The 25,933-nt window shown below is 43.3% G+C and overlaps 1 protein-coding gene across 1 annotated transcript; it reads left to right on the forward strand.

Moving 5' to 3' along the window:
* The first annotated feature begins 1,054 nt into the window (after positions 1-1,054).
* Positions 1,055-25,687, forward strand: LOC117038162 (zinc finger protein 883-like). The gene is made up of 4 exons (XM_033134858.1): positions 1,055-1,219; positions 20,710-20,836; positions 21,864-22,041; positions 22,448-25,687. The coding sequence occupies exons 1-4, from the start codon at positions 1,187-1,189 to the stop codon at positions 24,027-24,029; spliced, it is 1,920 nt and encodes a 639-aa protein (XP_032990749.1). The 5' UTR covers positions 1,055-1,186; the 3' UTR covers positions 24,030-25,687.
* Positions 25,688-25,933: the final 246 nt, after the last annotated feature.

Here is a 25,933-nt window from a genome sequence, read left to right on the forward strand (position 1 = left end):
CTCCGCCTGGTCTCCAAAAAGAAGGGTTCGCAGTCAAAAACGAGTAAGATTCCTTACGGAAGGAACAACTCAAGCCAGACGGGACCCCGTTGAGACCCCTGATGAGCTGCTGTAAAATAAATGGAAAGGAGCCTTGTCTCCCTTCCCCCTTGCTCGAGAAAAGCAGCTGCTGACTCTTGCTGCTCCCTCTCACCTAATTGTGAGAGGTCCATTCGAGCGATAAGACCTCGCCCTTACTGCTCAGCTCATGGAATGGCTCATCACCAGAGACCTTCTCCCCTCCGGGAGGTGCATACCACACCTTAGATATCATGGGACTATATGCTTCGGTTGCTGTGGGATCTACAATTGGGCTCAAAAAGTATTTTTTAAATTTTGCAAGAGTTTCACAGGCCGTGCCTAAAACATGTGATTCCTTTGTTTGTAATCAATAAATACCCCAGTCGTATCTATTCGGTGCTCCAGTCTCTTGAGGCTGCGAATCCCTGGGTCTTCTGTGATTTAACTGTATTTGAGTCTCTGTCTCTTTATTATAATTTAACCCTCGCCGCCTCCCTCATCTTCCCACGGCTTGTGTTGTGCAGGTCCCAACAACTAGATATCCTTGACTAACCCCTGTGCTGCTAAACTGCAGGGAGTAACTCTTGGATATACTTGTCACCTAAAGAAGGCGACACCTGACTGGAACTGCACACTGTCTGATGATCTGAAACTACACCTGTCAAAAATTAAAGCAGGTGGCCTCTGAAGGAAATAAATTGCCACACGACTGAATCACCCTGCACAGCTCTTCTTACTACTGATTCTTACTTCACCTTTCTCTTTTCCATGGAAGGAATGTGCCATCGTTCGCATTTACTATGCTACGGTGAAAGAGGGGGAACCTTTATGATTGTTGAACCTGTTATCCAGAACTTGGATCTACTAAGATAATACTGATCTTGTTTCATTATCCACAGGCTTGCACTTCTGGGATAAATCTGTCAAATAGACTATGTTATGTTGTTCTAATTCTGTTTTTTAAATTCTTATTGTTATTCAGCTCTGTACCTGTTGTCTGTTAACCCTGGACATGAGCTGTTCCCCATCCACGCACTTTCCTTCTCATATGAGAGATGACACCCAGAAGTCCTTCCTGACATCGAGGGACAAAAAGGGTGAAGACAGAAGAACTGACTGTTGATCAATGATGCTTTTGGAGAAAGATCTTGATCAGAAGGTGGGAATGAGAAAGATGAACTTGGAAATTACGGAAATTAATCAGGCTAGGAGGTGTGTGCATAGAGCTGGGCTCCTCGGATTGTATGGTCCTAACTTCCTATTCATAAAACTCTATGGCTCTAACTTCCTGTCTCCCTGCCATATATGTACATACGTAGCCACCATCTTGGCGTAAGGCGGAATGTGCACATGGCTCGTTGGGTCTGCATGTTCTCATGCTGCTGCAGTACTTTTTCCTTTTCCCTAGGAAATCCTTTTGGTGACGGACTACCTAGTCGATGTTATTGTTCAGTTGACAAGACAAATCCATAGCAACAGAAAGTATCTTAGTGATGGCCAGGAGGTAGGGGTATCATGGTATTCTGTCCTATCAATTTGTTTGTAAAAGTGGAAATACGCTTCATGTATTCTAACGTTCATAGTTTCACATGTAAAACTCAGTGGTGTTTGTATAGTCACAAAGCTGTAGAACAACACTACAATGTAAATAAGGAAATACAGCCTGTCATATGTTGAAGTTTTCTGGGGACTGACTGAAACTGACCTGACAAATTTCCTTGCGGCAAAATGCACCCCTGAGAATTCTAGCCTCTCACAACTGTGGCTGTGCTGAGAGGAGCCTCGTGCAGGTGGGGGCGAGGGTTCCCATTGTCCACAGAGCACCGTGGATGCTGACCTTAAGCACCTGTGTGGGGGTATAGATGTAGGACTGACCTTCCAGACAGCAAAGATCATAGATTAAAACCAAACCATCGTTACACGTAGTTAGGCCACTGTCGAGTGTCTTGGCCTAGAATTAACCACTTGTTTGCAGTGCGTGACAAGAATTCACGAGAATCTACAACGTGGGAAAGCAAGAGAGCTTCATTGAAAAGTCAGGCAGAGAGAAAGAGAGTTCTGTTTGGAACTGGCAAAAGGAGTTTTGCCAGAGAAGCCTGATAGAAAGAGCTGCTCAGACAGTAGGGTAAGAGAGATACTGGCAGAAGAACTCTGCCAGGGCAAAGTCTCATGAAGACGGCTGCGCTGATGAGGAGGAGTGCTGGGGTTTTGTATTTTTCCATTCAGGATGTGGGGTGCTTGTCAGCTTGCAGAGGGGCTGCCGTTACAATTGTCGTGTCCTGGGAACTGTCCTCTTCCAATCTATGATGGATGTGTGCTGCAGGGCGTTGCCGTTGCAATAGGGAACTGTTCTGTTCCCACCTATGATGGATGTAAGATGCTTGGCAGCCTGCAGGTGCGGTGCTAGCCAGGAGATTCAGAGCCAAGTGGTTAATTTTTAACCTCTTTCCTGATAACTCACAAACTCGTTCCTGTTAAACTTGTCTCATCAGTGAATGTTTCTAAAGGGAACAGATCCATGGTTACCCTACCACCAGCCCACACCTGACCTTGTATTTCACCAGGGCTTCTGTCCATTCGGTGAAAAGCTGTGATTTGTGGGAATACTAAGGAGGGACTTCCTAGTTCAGGAGCAAGACTCAGCAGGGACGACTGGCCTGTGGGTTGATGCCTGGTCGACCCTGCACTAAGCTCGTTTTTTTCTGCACCCTCCTTACTGGTCTATGCTGGTCTCCAGAGAAGGTGGGGCAGGGAAAGGCTAATGATCAGAAAAAGATTTTCTGCAGGGCTCCTCCAAGTGAACTCACTGTCTGCCCTTTATTCAGGACCCATGGGACTGCACCTCTGTTTAATCAGGTAATACTGGGTGGAGACCCCAGACAAATCCTGAAAACCTGTCGGGTTACCAGGGAGCTACCAACCCAAATGTTCACGGAAGAAGCTTGAAATCTGTCCAATCAGGGCCCTGTGCGTGCCGAGCTCTTGTCCAATGAGACTCTCCGGCTGGGCGAGTGACTGGTGTTCCGTCTAATCAGAGAGCGGGATCTTAGTGCGCCGTCCAGTCATATTCGGGGGGCGGGTGCATTGTGCGCTCTGAGGACGTTCATCTCGGAGGCACAGATCTCGTTCTTTCCTGTGCCGGCGCCGTTCCACGTCTCTACTTACTACGCTCTCAGCTACCGGGTTGGAGGGGCAGAGAGTAGGACGCGGAGGGCAGGAGTCGGGCGCGGAGATGGTGAGTGCGCGCGCGGTGGGTCATGGCTCCAGATGGGGAGTGGCTGCTTTCTAAGCAGACTGGAAGCTGACACGGGCGGGATCTCCCAGCGCCTCAGGGGCCTGACCTGAGACCCCCCCCTTCGACCTCAGGGTGGGACCCCGTCCCCATGTGCGTGTCTAGGGGGTTCCGACCCGAGTCTCCTTGCTTGGCGAGGTTCCGCCGCCCCGTCCCGTCGCTACGTGGGAGTTGGGGGGGCCGACCCAAGTCTGCGGCTTGGTTGTGGGTTGGAGGGGTGATGGGACCATCATCGGATGCGGTGGCCCGGGGCTGTTGGGGGCGGTCTGTAGGGACAAGGTACTGATCCCAGAACTATGTCCGTGTCTGAAATGTGGAGGAAAAACAGCCTAAGAGAAAGCTTAGGAGAGTTTATTTGAGCCAAACTGACAATTGCTGGGGAAGAAAAATCTCAAGGGATTGAGAAAATGCTCTGCGAAATGGTGGTTTGCAGCTTATTTAATACATAGAATCAAAGGAGGAGGGTTCCATGAAATCCACTGGTGGTAGATTAAGGGGGTGGGAGAACGCAAAGCAGGAAATCTGTGGGATTGGATAAAAATAAATTGGAGAGATTGGTACTTCTTTCACAGAGGTGGTATAGGATAGTTAATAGTTCTCATAGAGATGTTAATCAAGAGACGAGATTAATAATGAGGGATTCTGTACTTTCTGCTCTGGTGGGGGTGGGGTCAGAAGGGGTTACTGACATTCCAAGGATGTCATCTTAGGTGCAGAAACACGATAGACAGGCCCATTTAAAGGCACAGATTAACTTTATGAAGGGAGTGAAAGATGTGACTTCCCACCATGGCTCACTGAATTATGACATTTTTTATGCTCACGCCATCTTATGTGGTTATTTTCAGTCTCCTGAGCTTGTGGCCGCTTAACATGTGGCCCCTTTTCTGTCCAATGAGATCAGACAGAAAAGGGCTTTTCTGGGTTGGAGGGTGAGCAGGAACGCGGTTGACAGGGACCGTCGTCTGTGTGCTGAGCAGGTTCTCACCGCTGGTCAGCAGGGGCTGGTGCATCTCTGCTTGTTCAGACCTGGGGCTGGCGGGGAGGACAGAAGGCTGAGGAAAGCTTAGATTTAAAAAATGCGGTATTGTGATGACTTGGGCAAGCCCGTGGATTATGAAAATTCCAACTTCCATGAGACTTTCATTTAAAGGAATTACTGCAGGGGTCTCAAGAACTGGGCAAAAAGGTATTTCCTTTGATAGACAGGAGTCAACAAAACTGGAAGGAAGGACCAGGTGGGGTTGGGATGGCAGGTCCCGAGGCCATCTTGTTCTCAGGGGCTGGGTGAACGTGTGCCAAAGTTCAGGACTGGGGTTAGGAAAGAAGCTGAAACAACATTTGTTCAATAAGTATTTGCTCTGGTCACTGCAGACGTACAGTTCACCTTATCAGAGACAAGCACAGAAGTGATGGGGGAGGGGCAGTGGGTAGGCCCTGGCCTTGTCCTCCATAAACAGTGGGGGCAGCTGTGAGTCTTACCTGAATCGAATGGGAAGTGGGGTACCTGCAGAGTTCCCTTTTCTAGAAGAGGGAGGGGCATTTCCTTTCACCCTCATCAGTGATACCAGGAGCACAGGGCTCAGAGGATTCAGCATTATCACCTGACACCTGTGAGCAGCCTCCCCTGTGTCCAGCTCAGCTTTGAGAGCTTTCCCTCATTCCGGCCTCCGGTTTCGGCTGATGTAAAATGACTGGATTCTTTTTGTCTGCTTCTTCTTAGTGAGGGTGGTGATTGTTTTGGCTGTTCACTCGCGGGTTGTGAAAGAATGTAGAAGGAAGATTTATTAAAGTAAGAGGAGGGTCGGCTGGGCAGCCTGCTGGAAACTACTGCAAGTAATTCCTCGAGTCTGCGGTTGGTCTCAAGTTTTATATTTTCTAACCAGGATGTAAATTGCTTCTGCCTCTGGTGGAATTTTCTGTTGAGGTCAGCTGTGTCCATTGGGGGGGCTGAAGGTGCAGTTGAAGTGGTTATTGCAACCTTTGGATATGTTATGTAGATTTAAGTTGGAGCCAGGAGTGGATCCCATACAGATGCAAAACTTGTCCCAAGTCACCTGACCAGCCCTGGGGTGAAGTAAATAGAAACTTTGAAGCCAGTATGCACAGTAAATGTACAGCAAGCAGAATCTTTAAGACCTGGCTTAAATGAAGCAGAGAAAGAAAAGCTTTCAAAATGTCCCAAGGTAAATTATTCTTGTTAAATCAAATTACACCAGAGATCCAAATCTCAAAATAGAAGATACATATAGTGCCACCATTACAATCCCCCTGTCTTAACAGTAACGGTCCTGGGTCTTTACCTGTTCTTCTCACTTTTGTTTTTCTGAGTAGCTGAACCATAGACAGAGCGGGGGGAAAGTGTCTCAGATACCGAAAATACCATATTTTCAATTAGAAATGTGGGGAAAATGCATGCAGTTCCACACTTTCACAGGAGGAGGGTTGAGCTTAGGATTAAAACATTGATAAAAACCGTAGTGACTCATGCAGGGTGCAGAGTGTGTGACCCTGTGATCCTGTCCCACTTCCTGCTAATAACTGGTCCTCACAGGTTTGCGCAAATTACACTAAATGGCACTTGGGAAACTGACTTGTGTTCAATTCTGATTAGTTGATTTACAGTTCCTTACCTGAAATTAGTACTGAACTGACAACTGTTTTCTGAAAGAGCTAAGCAGTTTCCTTTTCTTTTAAACCAAAAAAGTCCTCTAGAATTACTTCCCCCACTTTATCCTTTGTGGATGGAAAAGGGGCCACATGTTAAACCTGACAAGCTCAAGAGACTGAAAATAACCACATAAGATGGTATGAACATAAAAATTCCTAACCAAGGTGGGCCATGGCAGGAAGTCACATCTCTAGTCTGTAGCTTCCTTGACAAAGGTCAGTCTATATCTTAAGTGAGCCTGTCTATTGTCTTTTTGCATCTAGGATAACATGTCCTTGGAATGTCAGTAATCCCTTTTTCTGGACCAGAGCTGGAAGCTATAGAATTCCTCATTATTATTCTAGTCTCCTGATTCCCATCTCTATGTCCTGTAAAATTGAATTATTAAATGTCCTGTACCCAACTGTCTCTCCAATTTACTTTTATCCAATCCTAGAGATTTCCCAGTTTTTGCTTTCTCCCACCCCCTTAATCTACCACCAATGGATTTCTTGTAACCATCCTCCTTTGATTCTACATATAAAATAAGCTGCAATCAGCCATTTTGCAGAGCATTTTCTCAATCTGTTGAGATTTTGCTTCTCAGCAATTGTCAGTTTGGCTCAAATGAACTCTTGTAAGCTTTCTCTTAGGCTGGATGTCTTTTCCTCGACACCTTAAGCACAATTGGAATTAGTGATTCTGTGAGTCTCATTTATATCCGTGATGGGGTTCTTGTGTCATCTAAGTGACCATCACCTGGAAGGGGACAAGCTGTGCGCAAAGCTGGGCCTATGGGAAGTGAATGCAGCTGCCATGGGGCCTTGCAGGTCACCTCCACCTACAGGCGGCCCCTAGCCCCCAAAATTACCCAGAAGGAGTTGGTTGATACTGAGAGAAGCCACAGAGCCTGGAATGGGGGGACCCCCCCTGCACGTGGGCTGGGAGGTTTGTCCTCTCTGAGATGTACTGTGTTTTCCTTGGTGCGGTTTCTAACCCGATGCTTGATTTTTGCATTCAGATTTAATAATAATAATAATAATAATAATATGAACACCTGTGGCCTCACTGCCCAGGTGAACAGCTAGGCCCTGGGCAGGTGTTAGCACTCCCATCTTCCAGGTACTTCTGCCAGGTCTTGTTTCCCTCCCGTGGTCATGGTGACCACTGTTCTGCTCTGTTATTCATTTATTTTTTTTTCACTTTTTAAAGGGAACAGGAGTTTATTGGGGAACAGTATGTATTTCCGGGGCTTTTTATTGGGGAACAGTGTGTTTTTCCCAGGACCCATGAGTTCCATCCAAGTCAAGTTGTTGTCCTTCAATCTTAGTTGTGGAGGGCACAGCTCAGCTCCAAGTCCAGTCGCCGCTGTTAGTTGCAGGGGGCGCAGCCCACCATCCCTTGCAGGAGTCGAACTGGCAGCCTTGTGGTTGAGAGGGCGTGCTCCAACCAACTGAGCCATCTGGCTGTCCGTGCTCTGTTATTCTTCATACCTGTGTCACTTCTCATTCATCACCCAACAGTGTGTTTGATTTTGCCTCTTACATTTCCAGTGAGTGACTATTACCATCAGTACACCAGTATTGCCACACAGAGGCTTCTGTGTGATTCTCAGCCGCTGTCTGTGTCACACGTGCTGGTGCTGGTGTCTGAGGCTCGGTCCCCCTGCTTAGTCACTCATTACAGTGCTGTGTTTCCTGGGTGCTGTCAAGTGTGTTTCTCATTAGTCAGCAAGGTTACTACAGGGATTCTTGGGTTTGTCTCCAAGTGCAAATTGCACCTTAAGTTTCTGCAGGGTGGGCTGGGTGGCTCAGGTAGTTGGAGCACCGAGCTCCTAACACCGAGGTTGCCGATTTGATTCCCACATGGGCCAGTGAGCTGCGCCCTCTCCAGCTAAGATTGTGAACAACGGCTCCCCCTGGAGCTGGGCTGCCGTAAGCAGCCAGAGGTTGGCGTGAGCTGCTATGGGCTGCTGTGTGCAGCCCGCCTGTCCACTAGGGACCGACTACCTCAGCGGGGGAGGACCCCCCTCCCCCCACAAGGCTCATAACACCAGCAGGGGCCAGGGAGCTGTGTCCTACACGACTAGACTGAGAAACAACACATTGAACCAGAGTGGGGAGGGGAGAGGCGGAAGAAGGGGCGAATAAAGAGGCAAATTGTGAGCTTGTAGATTATGGACAAATTTAAATTTACTAGGAAATGATGGTAAAGGGTGTGAATTGACTCCCCCCAACACCTTTTCTTCCTAGGTTTCATTCTTTCAGTAAGTGCCTGCATCTAAATTACAAACTTTATTTTTATCTTTCTGGTGTGTGACCCAGATCTCCTCTTGCTAACATGGTTTTTACTTATCACGACTGAGGCAGACCTTGTGATGTTTCATCTTCTGTGAAATAGTTTTCAGGTGTTTGGTCGCTTTTGATTCAGCTGCATGTTCACTGATTTCTGGTGTTTTCTGAGGTACTTGAGGCAGGGGTCCTTTTCACGCGCAGATACCGCGCACATTTTCTTTGGAGTGTGGTTATCTTTTCAGAGTAGAGAGTGCTCTACTCTGTGCTGGTGAATGGACTTTTAATACTTTATTCATCCTTCTTGTCCTTTGTAGCTTATTCTTTTTCTCCTTATATGAGAAAACTCTGTACCGGGAAGTCATAGATCACTTGACTCCAGCTGGTTCTGAAAGTGTTCTACATTTAAGTCTGCATCAGGTTGGTTGTTTTCCACGAAGTCGATGACAGGGACATTCACTGTCCCCTGTCACTAACCATTCCTCATCCCCTGTGTGTTACAGTGTCCGTCGTCCCCACCGCAGGGCAGTGCCTGCGCTGGCAGAGATTCAGGCCCCACAGAGGGTTCCGTTTCACAGACTCCCATTCTTATCCATGGGTCCCTCCTCCTGCTGTGCTTGAGCTGTCCCCGTCACTCTTGTAACTGAAGTCCATCCACCTGGTTCTGTAGAGAACGTGGCTATTCTTAGACATTTGCTTTCTGATTATTTTTAAGTAGTAGTTTTTTATAAATTGAAAATCAAATAACCCCATGGTGGTTTTGAACATAATGTTATTCTATTAAAATTGTGCATTAATTGGGAGAGTTAATATGGTGGCATTGAGCTTGCAGTCAGAGAAGATGCGCCATCTTTCCATTTCTGTGTACTTGATGTCTTTCATTAAGGTTTTATGATTTTTTCATTGTGATCATTCTGTATCCTTCATTAGAGGTTGAATTGGAGAAACCTTGAATTATCTTCCTGTGTCTTTCTCCTTTACTTTCATGAAGAAATTTTAGTTCTGACAGCTTTGGTCACCAGATAATGGAGCGTTTCTTCACAGCAAGCAGTGCTGTGACACCAGCCAGGGGTCCTAGAGTTTGCATTGATTCTGATACTAGATAGTAGAGTTCATCAGGGGGTTAATTAATTATTAGGTTGGTGCAAATGAAATTGCGGTTTTTGCATTGTTGAAATTTGCCATTTGATATTGGAATACATTCTTAAATATATGTGTTATGTTATACATCACTTTAATGCATAGTTCTCACTTTATGTTTTTTTGCTAATGACTTATTACTTGCTGTTTATTTTATATTTATTTCAGACTATTGAAATGATATTAGACAAAAAGCAAATTCAAGCAATTTTTTTTAATTAAAGTTTATTGGGGTGAGAATTGTTAGTAAAGTTACATAGATTTCAAGTGTATAATTCTGTATTACATCATTTATAAATCACATTGTGTGTTCACCACCCAGAGTCATTTCTCCTTCCATCACCATATATTTGATCCCCTTTACCCTCATCTCCCACCCCCCACCCCCCTTACCCTCTGGTAACCACTGAACTATTGTCTGTGTCTATGAGTTTTTGTTTCTCATTTGTTTGTCTTGTTCTTTTGTTGTTTTTGGTTCATATACCACATATCAGTGAAATCATATGGTTCTCTGCTTTTTCTGTCTGACTTATTTCGCTTAGCATTATACTCTCAAGATCCATCCATGTTGTCACAAATGTTCCTATATCATCTTTTCTTACCGCCGAATAGTATTCCATTGTGTATATATACCACAACTTCTTTATCCACTCATCTATTGAAGGACATTTTGGTTGTTTCCATGTCTTGGCCACCGTAAATAAAGCTGCAATGAACATTGGAGCACACTTGTCTTTTTGTATAAATGTTTTCAGATTTTTTTGGTAGATACCCAGGAGAGGGATTGCTGAATCATATGGTAATTCTATTCATAATCTTTTGAGGAACCTCCACACTGCCTTCCATAGCGGCTGCACCAATCTGCATTCCCACCAACAGTGTATGCGGGTTCCTTTTTCTCCACAGCCTCTCCAACACTTGTTCCTATTTGTCTTGTTGATGATAGCCATTCTGACTGGGGTGAGGTGATATCTCATTGTGGTTTTTATTTGCATTTCTCTGATGATTAGTGATGGTGAGCATTTTTTCATATGTCTATTTGCCATTTATATGTCCTCTTTGGAGAAATGTCTCTGTAGGACCTCTGCCCATTTTTCAACTGGGTTGTTTGTTTTTTTGTTATTGAGTTTTATGAGTTCCTTGTATATTTTGGATATTAGCCCCTTATCGGAGGCACTGTTTGCAAAAATCTTTTCCCATTCAGTTGGTTGCCTCTTTATTTTGTCGATGATTTCTTTTGCTGTGCAGAAGCTTTTAAGTTTGATATAGTCCCATTCATTTATTTTAGCTTTTACTTCCTTTGCCTTTGGAGTCAAATTCATAAAATGCTCTTTGAACCCAAGGTCCATAAGTTTAGTACCTATGTTTTCTTCTATGCAGTTTATTGTTTCAGGTCTTATGCTTAAGTCTTTGATCCATTTTGAATTAATTTTGGTACATGGTGACAGATAGCAGTCCAGTTTCATTCTTTTGAACGTGGCTTTCCAATTCTCCCAGCACCATTTATTGAAGAGGCTGTCTTTTCTCCATTGTATGTTTTTTGCTTCTTTGTCAAAAATTATCTGTCCATATTTATGTGGTTTTATTTCTGGGTTCTCAATTCTATTCCATTGGTCCACGTGTCTGTTTTTCTGCCAGTACCATGCTGTTTTGATGATTGTTGCCTTGTAGTACAAGCTAAAGTCAGGGAGTGTGATACCTCCAGCATTGTTCTTTTTTCTTAAGATTGCTTTGGCTATTGAGGGTCTTTTGTGGTTCCAAACAAATCTGTTGATTTTTTGTTCTGTTTCTTTAAAACATGCCATTGGGATTTTGATGGGGATTGCATTAAATCTGTATATTGCTTTGGGTAATATGGCCATTTTAACTATGTTGATTCTTCCAATCCATGAGCATGGAATGTCTTTCCATTTCTTAGTGTCTTCTTCAATTTCTTTTAAAAATGTCTTGTAGTTTTCAGCATATAGGTCTTTCACATTCTTGGTTAAGTTTATTCCTAGGTATTTTATTTCTTTTTGCTGCAATTGCAAAAGGGATTTTTTTTTTCTTTTTCTGAGATTTCATTGTTAGTATATAGGAGTGCAATGGACTTTTGTACATTGATTTTGTAGCCGGCAACTTTACTGTATTCGTTGATTGTTTCTAATAGCTTTTTGGTGGAGTCTTTGGGGTTTTCTATATATAGCATCATGTCATCTGCAAAGAGTGACAGTTTAACTTCTACATTCCCAATTTGGATGCCTTTTATTTCTTTCTCTTGCCTGATTGCTCTGGCAAGGACTTTCAACACTGTGTTGAAAAGCAGAGGTGATAGGGGACAGCCCTGTCGTGTTCCTGAACGTAGAGCAAAGGGCTTCAGTTTTTCATCGTTAATTATGAGATTAGCCGAGGGTTTGTCATATATGGCCTTTATTATGTTAAGGTATTTTCCTTCTATACCTATGAAGTGTTTTAAGCATAAATCAATGTTGTATCTTCTCAAATGCTTTTTCTGCATCAATTGATATAATCATATGATTTTTGTCCTTTATTTTGTTTATGTGATGTATCACACTGATGGATTTGCGTATGTTGAACCATCCTTGTGCCCCTGGGATAAACCCCACTTGGTTGTGATGAATAATCTTTTAAATGCATTGTTGCTTTTGATTTGCTAGAATTTTGTTTAGGATTTTTGCATCTGTATTCATCAGAGATATTGGTCAGTAGTTTTTTTTTGTATGTGCTGTCCTTACGAGGTTTTGGTATCAGGGTAATGTTGGCCTCATAAAATGAGTTAGGGAGTACTGTCTCTTCTTCAATTTTTTGGAAGAGTTTGAGCAGGATTGGTATTAGATCCTCTTTGAAGGTTTGGTAGAATTCACTAGTGAAGCCATCTGGTCCTGGATTTTGCTTTTGGGAAGTTTTTGGATGACTGATCAATTTTGTTACTGGTGATCGGTCTGTTTAGATTTTCCAATTCTTCATGGTTCAGCCTAGGAAGGCTACATGTTTCTAAAAACTTGTCCATTTCTTCTAGGTTATTGAATTTGGTGGCATATAGTCCTTCATAGTATTCTTGGATGATCTTTTGTATTTCTGTGGCATCCGTGATAACTTCCCCCTTTTCATTTCTGATTTTGTTTATTAGTGTCTTCTCTCTTTTTATCTTAGTGAGTCTAGCCAAGGGTTTGTCAATTTTGTTAATCTTTTCAAAGAACCAGCTCTTTGTTACATTATTTTTTTCTATTGTCCTTTTGTTCTCTATTTCATTAGTTCTGCTCTGATTGTTATTATTTCCTTTCTTCTGCTGACCTTAGGTTTCATTTGTTCTTCTTTTTCTAGTTCTTTAAGGTGTAACGTGAGGTTATTTATTTGGGATTTTTCTTGTTTCTTGAGATAGGCCTGTAATAATATAAATTTCCCTCTTAAAACTGCTTTCGCTGCATCCCAAAAATTTTGGTAGGATGTATTTTCATTCTCATTTGTTTCTATGTATCTTTTGATCTCTCCTCTAGTTTCTTCTTTGACCTGGTCGTTCTTTAAAAGTATGTTGTTTAATCTCCATTTATTTGTAGTTTTTCCTGCTTTCTTTTTGCAGTTCATCCAATCTGCTACTCTGTGCATTTTATTGCTGAGTTCAGTCCATTTACATTTAGGGTGATTATCGATATGTGAGGATTTCCTATCATTGCATCTTTAGTTTCCTGGTAAGACTGTGTCTCCATTGTTTCTTTGGCTTTTTGTTGTTATCTGTTATTTCTGTGTGGTGGTATTCTATGATTTTTCCATCTGTTTCTTCTTTTATTACAGTATATATTTCAGTTCTGGATTTTTTTTGAGCAGTTACCATTAAGTTTATGTAAAAGAAAGTTTGATATTTAGAGTATTTCATTTTTTTCAGCATGCTTACTTTCTTCATTCCCATGTTCCGGTACAGGCCTTTACTCTCCCCCTTTTTATGTTTTGGTTGCCATAGATTGTCCCTGTTGATGGTGGTCAAATAGCCCTCTTTACTATTTCTTGTAGTGTAGGTTGTGTATTAGACAATTCCCTCCACTTCTGTATGTCTGGAAAGGTCTTTATTCCTCCTTCATATCTAAAGGATATTTTTGCTGGGTACATTATTCTTGGCTCATAATTTCTCTCTTTCAATAGTTTGAATATTTGGTTCCACTCCCTCCTGGCTTGTAAAGTTTCTGCTGAAAAATCTGATGATAATCTAATGGGCTTTCCTTTGTAGGTTACCGTCTTCTTTTCCCTGGCTGCCTTGAGGATTCTTTTGAAGCAATTTTCTTATTCGAGTTCAAAATGGGTTGTAAAGCATTGGAGATAACTTGCAACATCAACAATGCATTTGGCCCAGGAACTGCTAACAAATGTACATACAGTGCAGTGGTGGTTCAAGAAGTTCTGCAAAGGAGATGAGAGCCTTGAAGATAAGGAGCGTAGTGGCCAGCCATGGGAAGTTGACAATGAACAATTGAGAGCAATCATCAAAGCTGATTACCTTACAACTACATGAGAAGTTGCCGAAGAACTCAATGTCGACCATTCTACGGTCGTTCGGCATTGAAGGAAATTGGAAAGGTGAAAAGCTCGATTGGCGGGTGCCTCACGAGCTGAGTGAAAATCAAGAAAATTGGCGTTTTAAGTGTCATCTTTTCTTATTTTACGTAACAACATGAACCATTTCTCGATTGGATTGTGACTTGCGATGAACAGTCAATTTTATACCACAGCCAGTGATGACCAGCTCAGTGGTTGGAACAATAAGAAGCTCCAAAGCACTTCCCAAAGCCAAACTTGCACCAAGAAAAGTCATGGTCAGTGTTTGGTGGTCTGCTGCTAGTCTGATCCAGTATAGCTTTCTGAATCCGAGCAAAACCATTACATCTGAGAAGTATGCTCAGCAAATCGATGAGATGCACTGAAAACTGCAACGCCTGCAGCCGGCATTGGTCAACAGAAAGGGCCCAGTTCTTCTCTACAATAACACCCGACCGCATGTCGCACAACAAACGCTTCAAAAGTTGAATGAATTGGGCTACGACGTTTTGTCATCCGCCATATTCACCTGACCTCTGTCAACTGACTACCACTTCCTCAAGAATCTCGACATCTTTTTGCAGGGAAAACGCTTCCACAATCAGCAGGATGCAGAAAATGCTTTCCAAGAGTACGTGGAATCCTGAAGGATGGATTTTTATGCTACAGGAATAAACATAAGTTATTTGTTGTTGGCAAAAATGTGTTGATTGTAATGGTTCTTATTTTGATTAATAAAGATGTGTTTGAGCCTAGTTATAATGATTTAAAATTCACGGTCCGAAACTGGAATTACTTTTGCAACAACGTAATATTAACCCATTTCCCACCCTGTGCCTTCCCTGGGAAATGTGATTAGGTCCAAACAGTCCACCCTTCTAATATTGTTTGGGTTCTTCTGGTGACAGCCCTGCAGGAGCCATCCAGAGTCCCCTCATTAGAACAAAACAATTACAGGGGTTTTAGGAGCTTATGCCAAAATTCAAGGGTGGACACATATAGTATTACATCAGAGATGTACAGTAAAAATAAATTTGGAATAACTTTGAGGTTCTCATCAGAAATTGTTTTAGGGGGCCGGCCCGGTGGATCAGGCGGTTAGAGCTCCAGGCTCCTAACTCCAAAGGCTGCTGGTTCGATTCCCACATGGGCCAGCGGGCTCTCAACCACAAGGTTGCCAGTTCAATTCCTCGAGTCCCGCAAGGGATGGTGGGCTCCGCCCCCTGCAACTAAGATTGAACACGGCACCTTGAGCTGAGCTGCTGCCGAGCTCCCGATGGCTCAGTTGGTTGGAGCGCATCCTCTCAACCACAAGGTTGCCGGTTCAACTCCCGCAAGGGATGGTGGGTTGTGCCCCCTGCAACTAGCAACGGCAACTGGACCTGGAGCTGAGCTGCGCCCGACACAACTAAGACTGAAAGGACAACAACTTGAAGCTGAATGGCACCTTCCACAACTAAGATTGAACGGACAACAACTTGACTTGGAAAAAAGTCCTGGAAGTACACACTGTTCCCCAATCAAGTCCTGTTCCCCTTCCCCAATAAAATCTTTAAAAAAAAAAAAATTGTTTTAATAGTCATGTTTAAAAATTTCTCAATTGCTGTGGGTAGTGATTGGAAATGAATTGTGATTTCTTTTTATATAGTCATAGCATTCTGGAAACTCCATGAAGATTTTATTCTGTTTCTTGTTCTTTATGGATCTTCCATAATAATTCTTTGAGGTATGAATATGGGCAACTTGTTTTTCTGCCACAATTCTTATGTGTTTGTCTCCAGTGACTCCGGGTGGGGCTACGAAGAGAGAGGATTGGTCCTCTGTGTTTTACCTACTGTGGGATTTTCATCAGTGAACATGTCTTTCTCACGTGTCCTTTCTCAGACTCCGCAGGGTCCCACCTATTCCTCAGCTGCTAAGGGATGTTGTGGGGATGCCCATGGACTAGGACTCACTTGTTTTTTATTTATTCAGGTGTTGTGATGTTTTCCCTTTAAGGTGCTATTGTGATAAATTTAACTGGTTTTATTGTGTTTAACTGCATAATACAGTGTATGTAGACAGTGTACAAGCTAATGCACAACCACCTACACTACCTGAAGTGACTGTCCTTTAAGGACAGCCCGGCCAGACCTGGACCAGGCCTCACACCAGACACCCCACTTGAAGTGACTCCCCAGACAGGCCTCCCCAGGTGGATCACATGTGTGCTCCCCAAAATCAATGGATTTGTTCCTGCATGTTTTCTTTTGAGTGCATGTGGCATGACACTGGATGTCCGATTGTGTGTCAGTTTTCTGTGGTTCACAGCTCTGTACCTTCCCACGGAATGGTGGCTCATTCACTTGTGTTGTTCCCTAGTGTCCCCTGGTGGGACTGTATCATTTTCATTTATTGATTCTATTGCTACTGTCCACATAGGTGGCTTCAAGTTTCACTAATACAAATGCTTTTAAGCACAATATTGCGTTATCTTGTGTTTTGGGTGTCATAGGCTCATCTTAACATTTCTCACACTGGACCCTGTCCTCCCCCAAAGCCATGGTGCACGTGTGCCCTTATGTTCTGTGATTGTCCTCTGTGGCTGCATCCGCCCCTGATCCTCACGGAAAATGTGTTTGGTCATCAGGACAATGCCACAGGAACCAAGAGGATAAGAAAACAGTTGTCAGTCTGGGGAGATCGAGGCAGCTGGGAGCTCTTGCCGGAGGCCCGGGGAGAGCTGAGGGACTCTGTTGTGTCCGGTGATGGGATGTGAGCTTTGACCTTCCCGACCCCGGGGTCACATGACGTGTGTCACCTGTGGCCTTTTTACCAGTTTGCCTGAAGTGGCCCAAGTAGGATAGCGGGAGGGGATCTGAGACTGTTCCCAGTCAGAGCACAGATCGCATCACAGATGGAGCCAGTGTCTTCATGAGAGCTCACCGTGATGTTGGCCTGGGGCCTGGCATAGGTGTCCTCTCACTTCATTTAATATGCATTTGTCTGGGGGCGGATTTTGAAAGCCAAGCACCCCCAGGACATGTCTTAGTGAGGACGAGCAGGTGTTGGAATCTGCTCCTTCCGGGGCTTTGGAGAGAGGCAGGAAATATGTCAGGAGTCCGGGCTCTGCTCTAATGTGTCAGCACCATGTTACCTGGTGTGATGTGCTGCGTCACGGCTGAGGTTTGTGCAGCCCTGTCATTGTCCCCTCCAGTGGTGGGAGAGATTGATATAAATAAAAAGGAGAACTCATACCTGAGGGTTCCTGATGAGTAAATGGTGTTCTGATGAGGGGACCCCCCATTTCATACTAATACCTGGAAAGGGGCTCAGAGCAAGACATGTCCTCTTAGCTCAGTTACACCAGATGCCCGAAAGGGTGCAGTTGTGTGTTGCTGGAACTACAGCTGCTTCTGGAACCTGACAAGATCAGGGGAAACCTGCAAATCTGAGTGTCATCACCCTGGGAAACCTTTCCATGTGATGTGACGGCAGACTGGATAGTTATTCGTGAGATTCTAGAAATGTCAGTATCTTTCACTGTGTGATTGTTTTCCGGTAAGGACTTTGTGTTCGAATACCCGTTGGGGCCTGTGATGTTGTGGTATAAGAAATACATGTACTTCATCATTCAGATACACAATGTGTTTCCTGTATGTGTTTGGTCTTGATCCACAGTTCTGGCTCACAGCTCCCCAAACCCTTGGAATCTCCTAGTGTTGACAGTACTGAAGGTGTCCTTTGTTATGGTGATGAGGTGACTTTTCCAAAGCCCCTGAGGATGGGGCTGGCAGTCAGTGGGGCCAACCTGTGATTAGAGGGTGGGACCTTTCAGTCCCGACCCCTGAGCTCCAGGCAGGGGGGAAGGGGAGCGATTCAGTTCAGTTACTGATAACCAATGATGTAAACAATCGTGACTACGCCATGGAACCTCCATGAAAACCCAAAGCACAATGCAGGGACAATGGATGGAAAGCGGCTTGGAGCTTCCGTACCCTGGGCGGTGACTGTCTCCCCACTTCTGCATGAGTTCTCCAACCCTGCAAGCTGTCCAGACTCCCCCTTATCCCTTGTCCCCGCATCTTTTCCGTGTCCTGTTTCTGAGTTCTAACCTCTTACACTGAACGGGTGACCTAGTGAGTAATGTGTTTCCCTGAGTTCTGTGAGCCTGTCCAGCAAAGTAACCAAGTTCAAGGAGAGGGTGTCCTGAGAACTTGTGCTTTGGAGGTCAGATGTACCGGTGACACCCTGTCCTTGAGACGGGCCTCTGAAGTGGGGGTGGGGTGTGTGTGCCGTCTGCTGGTGCTGAACCCTCAACGTGTGGTGTCTAATGCTATCGTACATTGTGAGAATGGAGTTGAATTCTTGACACAGCTCTGTTCTGACAATTGCCTGGTAGAGGTTGTGCTTTCCGCCCCCACAGTCAAAATTGAGTGTCAGTACAGTTTACATCTAATCTAAAAATTCTCTTCCCTCAAGTGGTTTGTAAAATCTCAAGGTGCTTAATCTCTGAAATGTGTAGTTTTTTTTTTTTTTTACACTGTCTCTATTTGCTCAAGATCTATTGTTTTTTAATAAAATAGCTCTCACTTTGCGAGGGGTATGTTATTAATCTACTGAGTTTATTTTTCAACAGCTTTAATCGAGGTGTGAAGTTAAATACCCAAACATGTACCTACTTGCAGTATAACACTCAGTGCGTTCGCAGCGTTGTGCCCCCGTCCTCATGGTCTCATGTTAAAACGTTTTCATCCCCCACAGACTCTTACATGCACTGGCACTCACTGCCCACCCAGTGGGCCTGTCCTTGGGTTCTAGGTTTTCTGTTGATCGACTTTCTACAGATAAGCTTTTTCTGTGCATTTCGTGTAAATAATAGTACACTACATGTGGTTGTTGTGAAGCCTGGTAATGTCCTTAAGGTTCATTGATTTCATGTCACGATCATCATTTCATTCCTGTTATTGCCATATATATTTTATTTCATGAATATCCCATGTTTTACTTACCCAAAGCCCAATGGACTTGGACTTTTGAGTTGTTTCTTCTTTTTTTTTTTTTTTTTAAAGATTTTGTTGGGGAAGGGGAACAGGACTTTATAGGGGAACAGTGTGTACTTCCAGGACTTTTTTCCAAGTCAAGTTGTTGTCCTTTCAATCTTAGTTGTAGAGGGTGCCGTTCAGCTTCAAGTTGTTGTCCTTTCAGTCTTAGTTGTGGAGGGCGCAGCTCAGCTCCAGGTCCAGTTGGCGTTGCTAGTTGCAGGGGGCGCTGCCCACCATCCCTTGCGGGACTCGAGGAGTTGAACCAGCAATCTTGTGGTTGAGAGCTCACTGGCCTATGTGGGAATCGAACCAGCAGCCTTCGGAGTTAGGAGCATGGAGCTCTAACCGCCTGAGCCACCGGACCAGCCTGAGTTGTTTCCACTTTTTGTCTGATGAATCACGCTGTTGTGTGTGTCTCTGCATTAGTTTTTGTGTCGGTGTTTGCTTGCTTCCCCTGGGTACGTGGACACCTAGGAGTGGAATTGCTTTGTTACGTAGTCACCATGCTCACCATTTTGAGGACCCGCCAGGCTGTCTTCCAAAGTGGCTTCCCCACGTTAGCTCCCATCTTGTATGTGTCTGTTCTGCCGTCTTCTCGTCCTTGCCAGCAGTTGTGTGTCAGTCTGCACAGCCATCCTAGTGGTGTGAACAGAAATCTGCTTTCGTTTGATTTGCATTTTCTTGATGATTCATGTCTAGCGTCTTTCATGGGCTTATTAACCATTTGTATTTCTTTGAGAAATGTGCACTCACATTCTGTGCCCATTATTCAATTACATTATGTGTCTTTATATTGTAGTCTTTTAGTTTTATTGTCCTATAAGCTTCCCAAATATATTTAGAATAAAAATTTGTAGCCATTATGTGCTTATTAAACTGCTGTTGGAACCACCGTTGAAGTAGCATTGTTTCTGTAGCTGTGTTGACTTTTTTTCTATAGATTTTAAGAACACATTTTTGTTTAAAAAAGCTCCTTATTTCTTTGGGTGGGGTGACACCCCATATTGCTCTAGATACTGATTCGCTATGTTTTCTTTGTTAACGTTACATTTGTCTCTATTACCAGTAGATCTTCCAGCAATTTTACTTTGTGGAGCCATTTTCTGAAATTCCAGTCTCTCAGTTTTGTAACAGAGTCTCTATTGGCTTTACAGATTTTTCAGGAATCAGCTATTTCTTTTACCAACAGGTGTGCCAGGCCCGGGCCCGTGTCTGTACCCACACTGTCCCTCTCATCTTGGGAGTGGTTGTGTCTCTGCCTGTTGCACATGTGGGGACTCGACCAGGTTCCTTGACCCTGACAACTTCCAAGGCGAGAGCTGTCAGATCAGCAGCCCTGGAATCTCACTGTTCATGACATCCTGACCTTCTGGTTGCCGGTCTTGGACCTGATATGGTAATAGCTTCTGAGTCAGCCAAGAACCCATTCTGTGTTACGTGAATCATGAATTCATTTTTCAGTCTTTACATTACCCCAGAATCTGCTGCCCCTGAGGAAACATCATTTTCTAATCATGTGAGTTATCAAACTTTGCAGGTTCTAAACACTGACCATCACTGAGTGTCCCGAATGTGGTTTGCTTGCTCGTTGTAATTTTCCATGAGAACATGAGCTCAGGCGTCCTAGAAATTGAATCCAGGTCCCTGATGTTCAGCCTACCCCATCCTCCCGCACACATTGGTGAAGCGGAGCCTTGTTGAAATAGACTATGTGGGATGTTTCAGGACATGGTGGTCTTCGCGGATGTGGCTGTGAACTTCACCCGGGAAGAGTGGGCTTTGCTGGATGGTGCTCAGAGGAAGCTCTACAGAGAAGTGATGCTGGAGACCTGCCGGAACCTGGCCTCCGTGGGTGAGGATATCTATCTCTTTTATTTTAAAGGGCAAATCTTTTATACAATTATTGTTTCTTTTGAAGGCTATGTAATGAGAATATTTGAACAAGGACATACACACTATGAGCATTCATGGCACAGCTAGTGTCAGATAGATTTCCCATGAAAACATGGTTTCATGTATCAAACTGACTGTATTAATAATCTCCATCAAAAGTCTGAGGCTCCCTACTTTTACATCTCCAGTTGCTGTGGAGCTGTGATAGCAGCTTGGTTTCCACACCTGAGAAAGTTACACTGTGGTTAATACGCAGTTGACATGGTCATTTTCCTGCAATTAATCACACATGTGACCAACATCAATGGTCTTAGAGACCTAAGTAATGACCCATCTGTTGGGATGTTTGTTGCCCTCCTTCCTCCATAATGAGGACCTTGACTTCAGGAGCAGGGAAGCACCACACACACTATCCAATTAGCCATTGGCAATTTGGACTGTGAGAAAGGCTCCATGTAGGGCCTGTGTGTCTGAGAACTGCAGGAGAGTGGCAACCCTCAGGGAGCAACATGTTCTAGATAAGGGAATGACGTTTGTCCATGCACATCAGAAGCATGACTGTGTCTGTGTTTGAGTCTGTGTTTGAGACAGCCATGACTGGCTGTCTTGTTGGACCTGTCATCCATCCTACAACACTTGGAAAGACTTTCTGTGGGTCCTTTTCTACAGGGAGCACTTGGGCTCATGGGTTGTACCCATTTCCTTCCTACTTTGCCCTCTGTGATAATATTTATCTGAACATCAGTCTCCCTCTCTTTTCGAGTATTTACTAAAAAAGCAAGTTACAATTTTGACTCATTTTGTCAGTTTCTGCCACAGTCCCCAATTGCTGAGGTCGTCAGTTTTCTTATTGCCCTGCATGTTGGTTCATTCCTACAACATTTGTCTATATTTTATATCAATATATGAGAATACACAGAATATCTCTTTTCTTATGCCCACCATTTCATATCCATGAAAATAAGTTATCCTCCCAATTGTTGCAGATTATTATAATCAAGTTGAAACCAGTAAGTCACGTTCTCAGAGGAATATTTTGGATGACAACTTATCCAGTGAGGGGAAGACAGTGAGATTTATAATTGATTCTCGATCATTTATTGGAGAAAACCGGTCGACGAATAATAATGGAGATCGGCACCTAACCCAGGAGACTCCTTTTAGGTGAGTGCCCCTCTTTCAGGAACAAAGGGCATATTTGCATAGTGGTAATTAATGGAAAAATTATAAAAAGCATATAAATTTTCCCAAACAATGGAGTAGCCAGAAATTTTTCATAAGAGAACGTTTTCATAAACGTGGTATAGACATTGAGCCTCCCTAAATGATTCAGTGGAAACTATGACGAAACCCCAGATGTAAGAAACACTGAACGTTGTGTTCCCATTTCCCCCCATGGCCACAAATTTAAGCTTTTTTCACAATGTAACAATGCAGACATTGCCAAATACAAACTCATTGATTGAAAATGGCAAATATTAGTCAATGTAATGACTTATATCATCAATCAATTAATAAAGAAGTCACTTGTAATCATTATCCCTAATTGTATGTTTAATATTTTAAACAGAAGTCCTTTGCCGGAGAGTCTCTATGAAGCTAATGAAGGTGATCAATGTGGATCCACCCTGAACGAGGTTACATCTCTTTCTGTGCATGAGAGATGCCTAACTAGAGTTAAACCCTTTTCCACTAAGTGTAGAAAAGACCTGGAATGTTCTTTCCTTCAGAATCAGGAAAGATGTCAAAGTGGATACACACCTCATCCGTGTGAAAAATGCGGGCAAGCCGGCGGGTGTGTCTCATGCCTAAGCTCTCATGTGGGAACAGACCTTGTGGAGAAACCCTGTTTAATTCAGGGTAGTGAGACAGTGTGCAAGAAATACGTGAAGAACTTCCGTGGTAAGAAATCTTTTTTCCAGTGTAGCAAATGTGGAAAAGCTTTCAGTTGTTCCTCCTCCCTTCAAGCACATGTGAGGATGCACGTTGGAGACAAACCCTATGAATGTGACCAGTGTGGCAAAGCCTTTAGGTTTCCTTCAGGCCTGCGTGAACATGTGAGAATCCACACCGGAGAAAAACCGTATGTGTGTAAAGAGTGTGGGAAAGGATTTAAGATTTCCAGAGTACTGCAAGACCATGTGAAAACGCACAGTGGGGAGAACCCCTACGAATGTAAGGAGTGTGGGAAAGCCTTCAGCCTTTCATATTCTCTTCGAAGGCATTTGATAGCACACAGTGGGGTGAAATCCTATAAATGTAAGGAGTGTGGAAAGGCCTTCAGTTTTCAGTCCACCCTTCGAAGACATGAAATAACACACTCTGGGGAGAAACCATATGCATGTGAGCAGTGCGGGAAAGCCTTCAGTAAGCTATGCAGCCTTCAGTCACATTTGTGGACATACACTGGCGAGAAGCCCTATGAATGTAAGGTGTGTGGGAAAGCCTTCAGTTTTTTATGTTCTCTTAGAAGCCATGTGAGAATTCATAGTAGGGAGAAACTCTATGAATGTAAGGAGTGTGGAAAGACCTTCAGTTATCAATACACCCTTCAAAGACATGAAATAACACACACTGGGGAGAAACCCTATGAATGTGATCAGTGCGGGAAAGCCTTCAGTCAGCAATGTGTTCTTAAATCACATTTGAGAACACACACTGGGGAGAAGCCCTATGAATGTGAGCAGTGTGGGAAAGCATTCAGGCAGCGATGCAGTCTTAAGTCACATTTGCGGACACACACTGGCGAGAAGCCTTATGAATGTAAGGAATGTGGGAAAGCCTTCAGTTTTTCATGTTCTCTTCGAAGCCATGTGAGATTTCACAGTGGTGAGAAACCTTATAATTGTAAGGAGTGTGGAAAGGCATTTCGTTACCTAACCATACTTCAAAACCATGCAAGAACACACACTGGGGAGAAACCCTATGAATGTGAGCAGTGTGGGAAAGCCTTCAGTCAGCGATGCAGTCTTAAAACACATTCGAGAATACACACTGGGGAGAAACCCTATGAATGTCAGCAATGTGACAAAGCCTTCTGTGCGCCATCATCCCTTTATAGACATCTGGGAACACATAGTAGGGAGACCCCTATGAATGTCAGTAATGTGGTCACGCTCTCAGCTTTCACTACTCCCTTAAAAAACATGTGAGAACACACAGTGGGGGGAGAATATGGGAATGTCGGCAGTGTGGGAAAGCTTTAAATTGTCAGTCTTTCCTTAAACTACATGTGAGAATGCATAATGGGGAGAAACCTTATAAATGTAGTAAATGTGGAAAATCCTTCAGTCATTTCTCCCTTCAGAAATATACAGGAACACACCACGGGGAGAGACTTCTGAATGTCAGCAAGGAGGAAAAGCTTTAGGTGTTCTACAACCTGCACACACCTAAGAGGACACATACTGCAGCAAATGTCGGAACACAAGAATTGGGAAATTTCAGTCTCCCTTAAAACATTGTCAACCTTTAGAGACAACTGAGAGATACCCATGAATATAAAGAATGTGGGAAATTTTTTGCTTACATGATACCTGATAGCTAAGAGCAGGATGGACATTATTTACATGTTACAACTTTGGTTCGGTTTGTGTAACATCTCATTTTTGTGTAATGTGTCAGTAGTTCAGTAGTGATCACAATATACCAATTTCTAGTTCATGTTTTGATATGAACGCTTGAGGTCATAAATATCCCTCTATGTTCCCTTCATCTCTGCTATACATTTTAGTATCTCAGATTTGAAATAATTGTACAGTTATATAAAACTTGTCTCATTTCCTTTACAGTGTGTTTTCAAATCATGGGTAATAAGTCAGGTTTTTTTTTTTTTATGTGAAACGTGATATAATTTATATGAAAAGTTTTATGACTGTTTCTTTTTATTATGTTCTTCATTGGTGATCATGGTAGAGATCTGAATTGTTGAAATATTTCTTTTGATCCAGTGTCTCACATAGTGGAATTTTCTAACTAGATATCTACCTTTCCCTTCTGTCTTTTCTATTGAAAGATGTAAATTCTATAATCGTTTGTTTCCAGTGCATATCATACTGTGTTCATCACTGGTTGGAAATGGGATGTGATGCATTGAGTTACAATTAGAGATTTGGTGGCATGATGATGAAAGCTTGTATCCAAGTTTTTCCAGTAAATTGTGCTGTCAGCATTGGTGAGGTGGGAAGTTTTATCCCAGAGTCCTTGTGATTATGCTTCTTCTGAGGTTTTGAGAATAGGAAGATGCATGAGGTTGCAAGGTGAAGTCAAGAAGCCATGAGTCTCAATTTTTAACTGTCGGGAGACAGAGATGCGTGGAAACCCAGTCGACCTGAGTCACAGAACATTCTGACTGCTTGCTCTGTCTGTCTGGAACATTTGAAACCAAAAACCAAATACACGTTTGATGTTAGTTCCCTCTGAGGCAGCAGATTCCTCAGACTTTTCCACGAGCTCTTCCATCATGGAGTCTCTTTCAGGTTCACTACATTTTCTTGTAGCACATTGGTGTCCATCATGTCACTTCGGTATGGTATTGCTCTGTTATGCTGTCATCCCCCATCTCCAACACTTCTAATTATGTGATTTCTCTAGGAAGCATCTTGTTCCTTTATAAGTAGGTCTTTTCTCGGCCTCCACCCGGACACATTTAATACTGCAGCAAAATGCAGGATACTACCTATGCAGGTTGCACTGTGGAGAGGCTGGACTGACCCTGTGTTGCTTGGTTGTGGATTTGTCCCTGAGTAAAATAAACTTTTATGAATATATTTGTCAGTTTCTGTAAATTTTCTTTTATAGGTGACTGCTTTCAAGGCATGAACCCAGTATTTTAAATTACATTTAATTTTGATGTGATTACTTAGTGTTTTATTCTCTTTTTTATGTGGTTAGAACCATGTATTTTAGTCAATATCATTCTCTACTTTGTTTTTATAGGAACATGTTTATGTTCTTACCGCAGTTGTATAATTGAAAGATTATTATGTTTTACATTTCATTAATGAGAGGATATGTTAAAATACCCTTTTCTGGAGGAATAATTTACTCATGAATT

Source organism: Rhinolophus ferrumequinum, chromosome 18 (assembly GCF_004115265.2).
Source record: "Rhinolophus ferrumequinum isolate MPI-CBG mRhiFer1 chromosome 18, mRhiFer1_v1.p, whole genome shotgun sequence".
NCBI classification, from domain to species: domain Eukaryota; kingdom Metazoa; phylum Chordata; class Mammalia; order Chiroptera; family Rhinolophidae; genus Rhinolophus; species Rhinolophus ferrumequinum.

Bases quoted from the DNA above. Each gene is read 5' to 3' on its own strand.
- LOC117038162 (XM_033134858.1), top strand. From the start codon at position 1,187: ATGATGCTTTTGGAGAAAGATCTTGATCAGAAG. The intron at 1,220-20,709 runs GTGGGAATGAGA...GGGATGTTTCAG, and splicing joins AGAAAGATCTTGATCAGAAG to GACATGGTGGTCTTCGCGGA. The intron at 20,837-21,863 runs GTGAGGATATCT...CAATTGTTGCAG, and splicing joins CCGGAACCTGGCCTCCGTGG to ATTATTATAATCAAGTTGAA.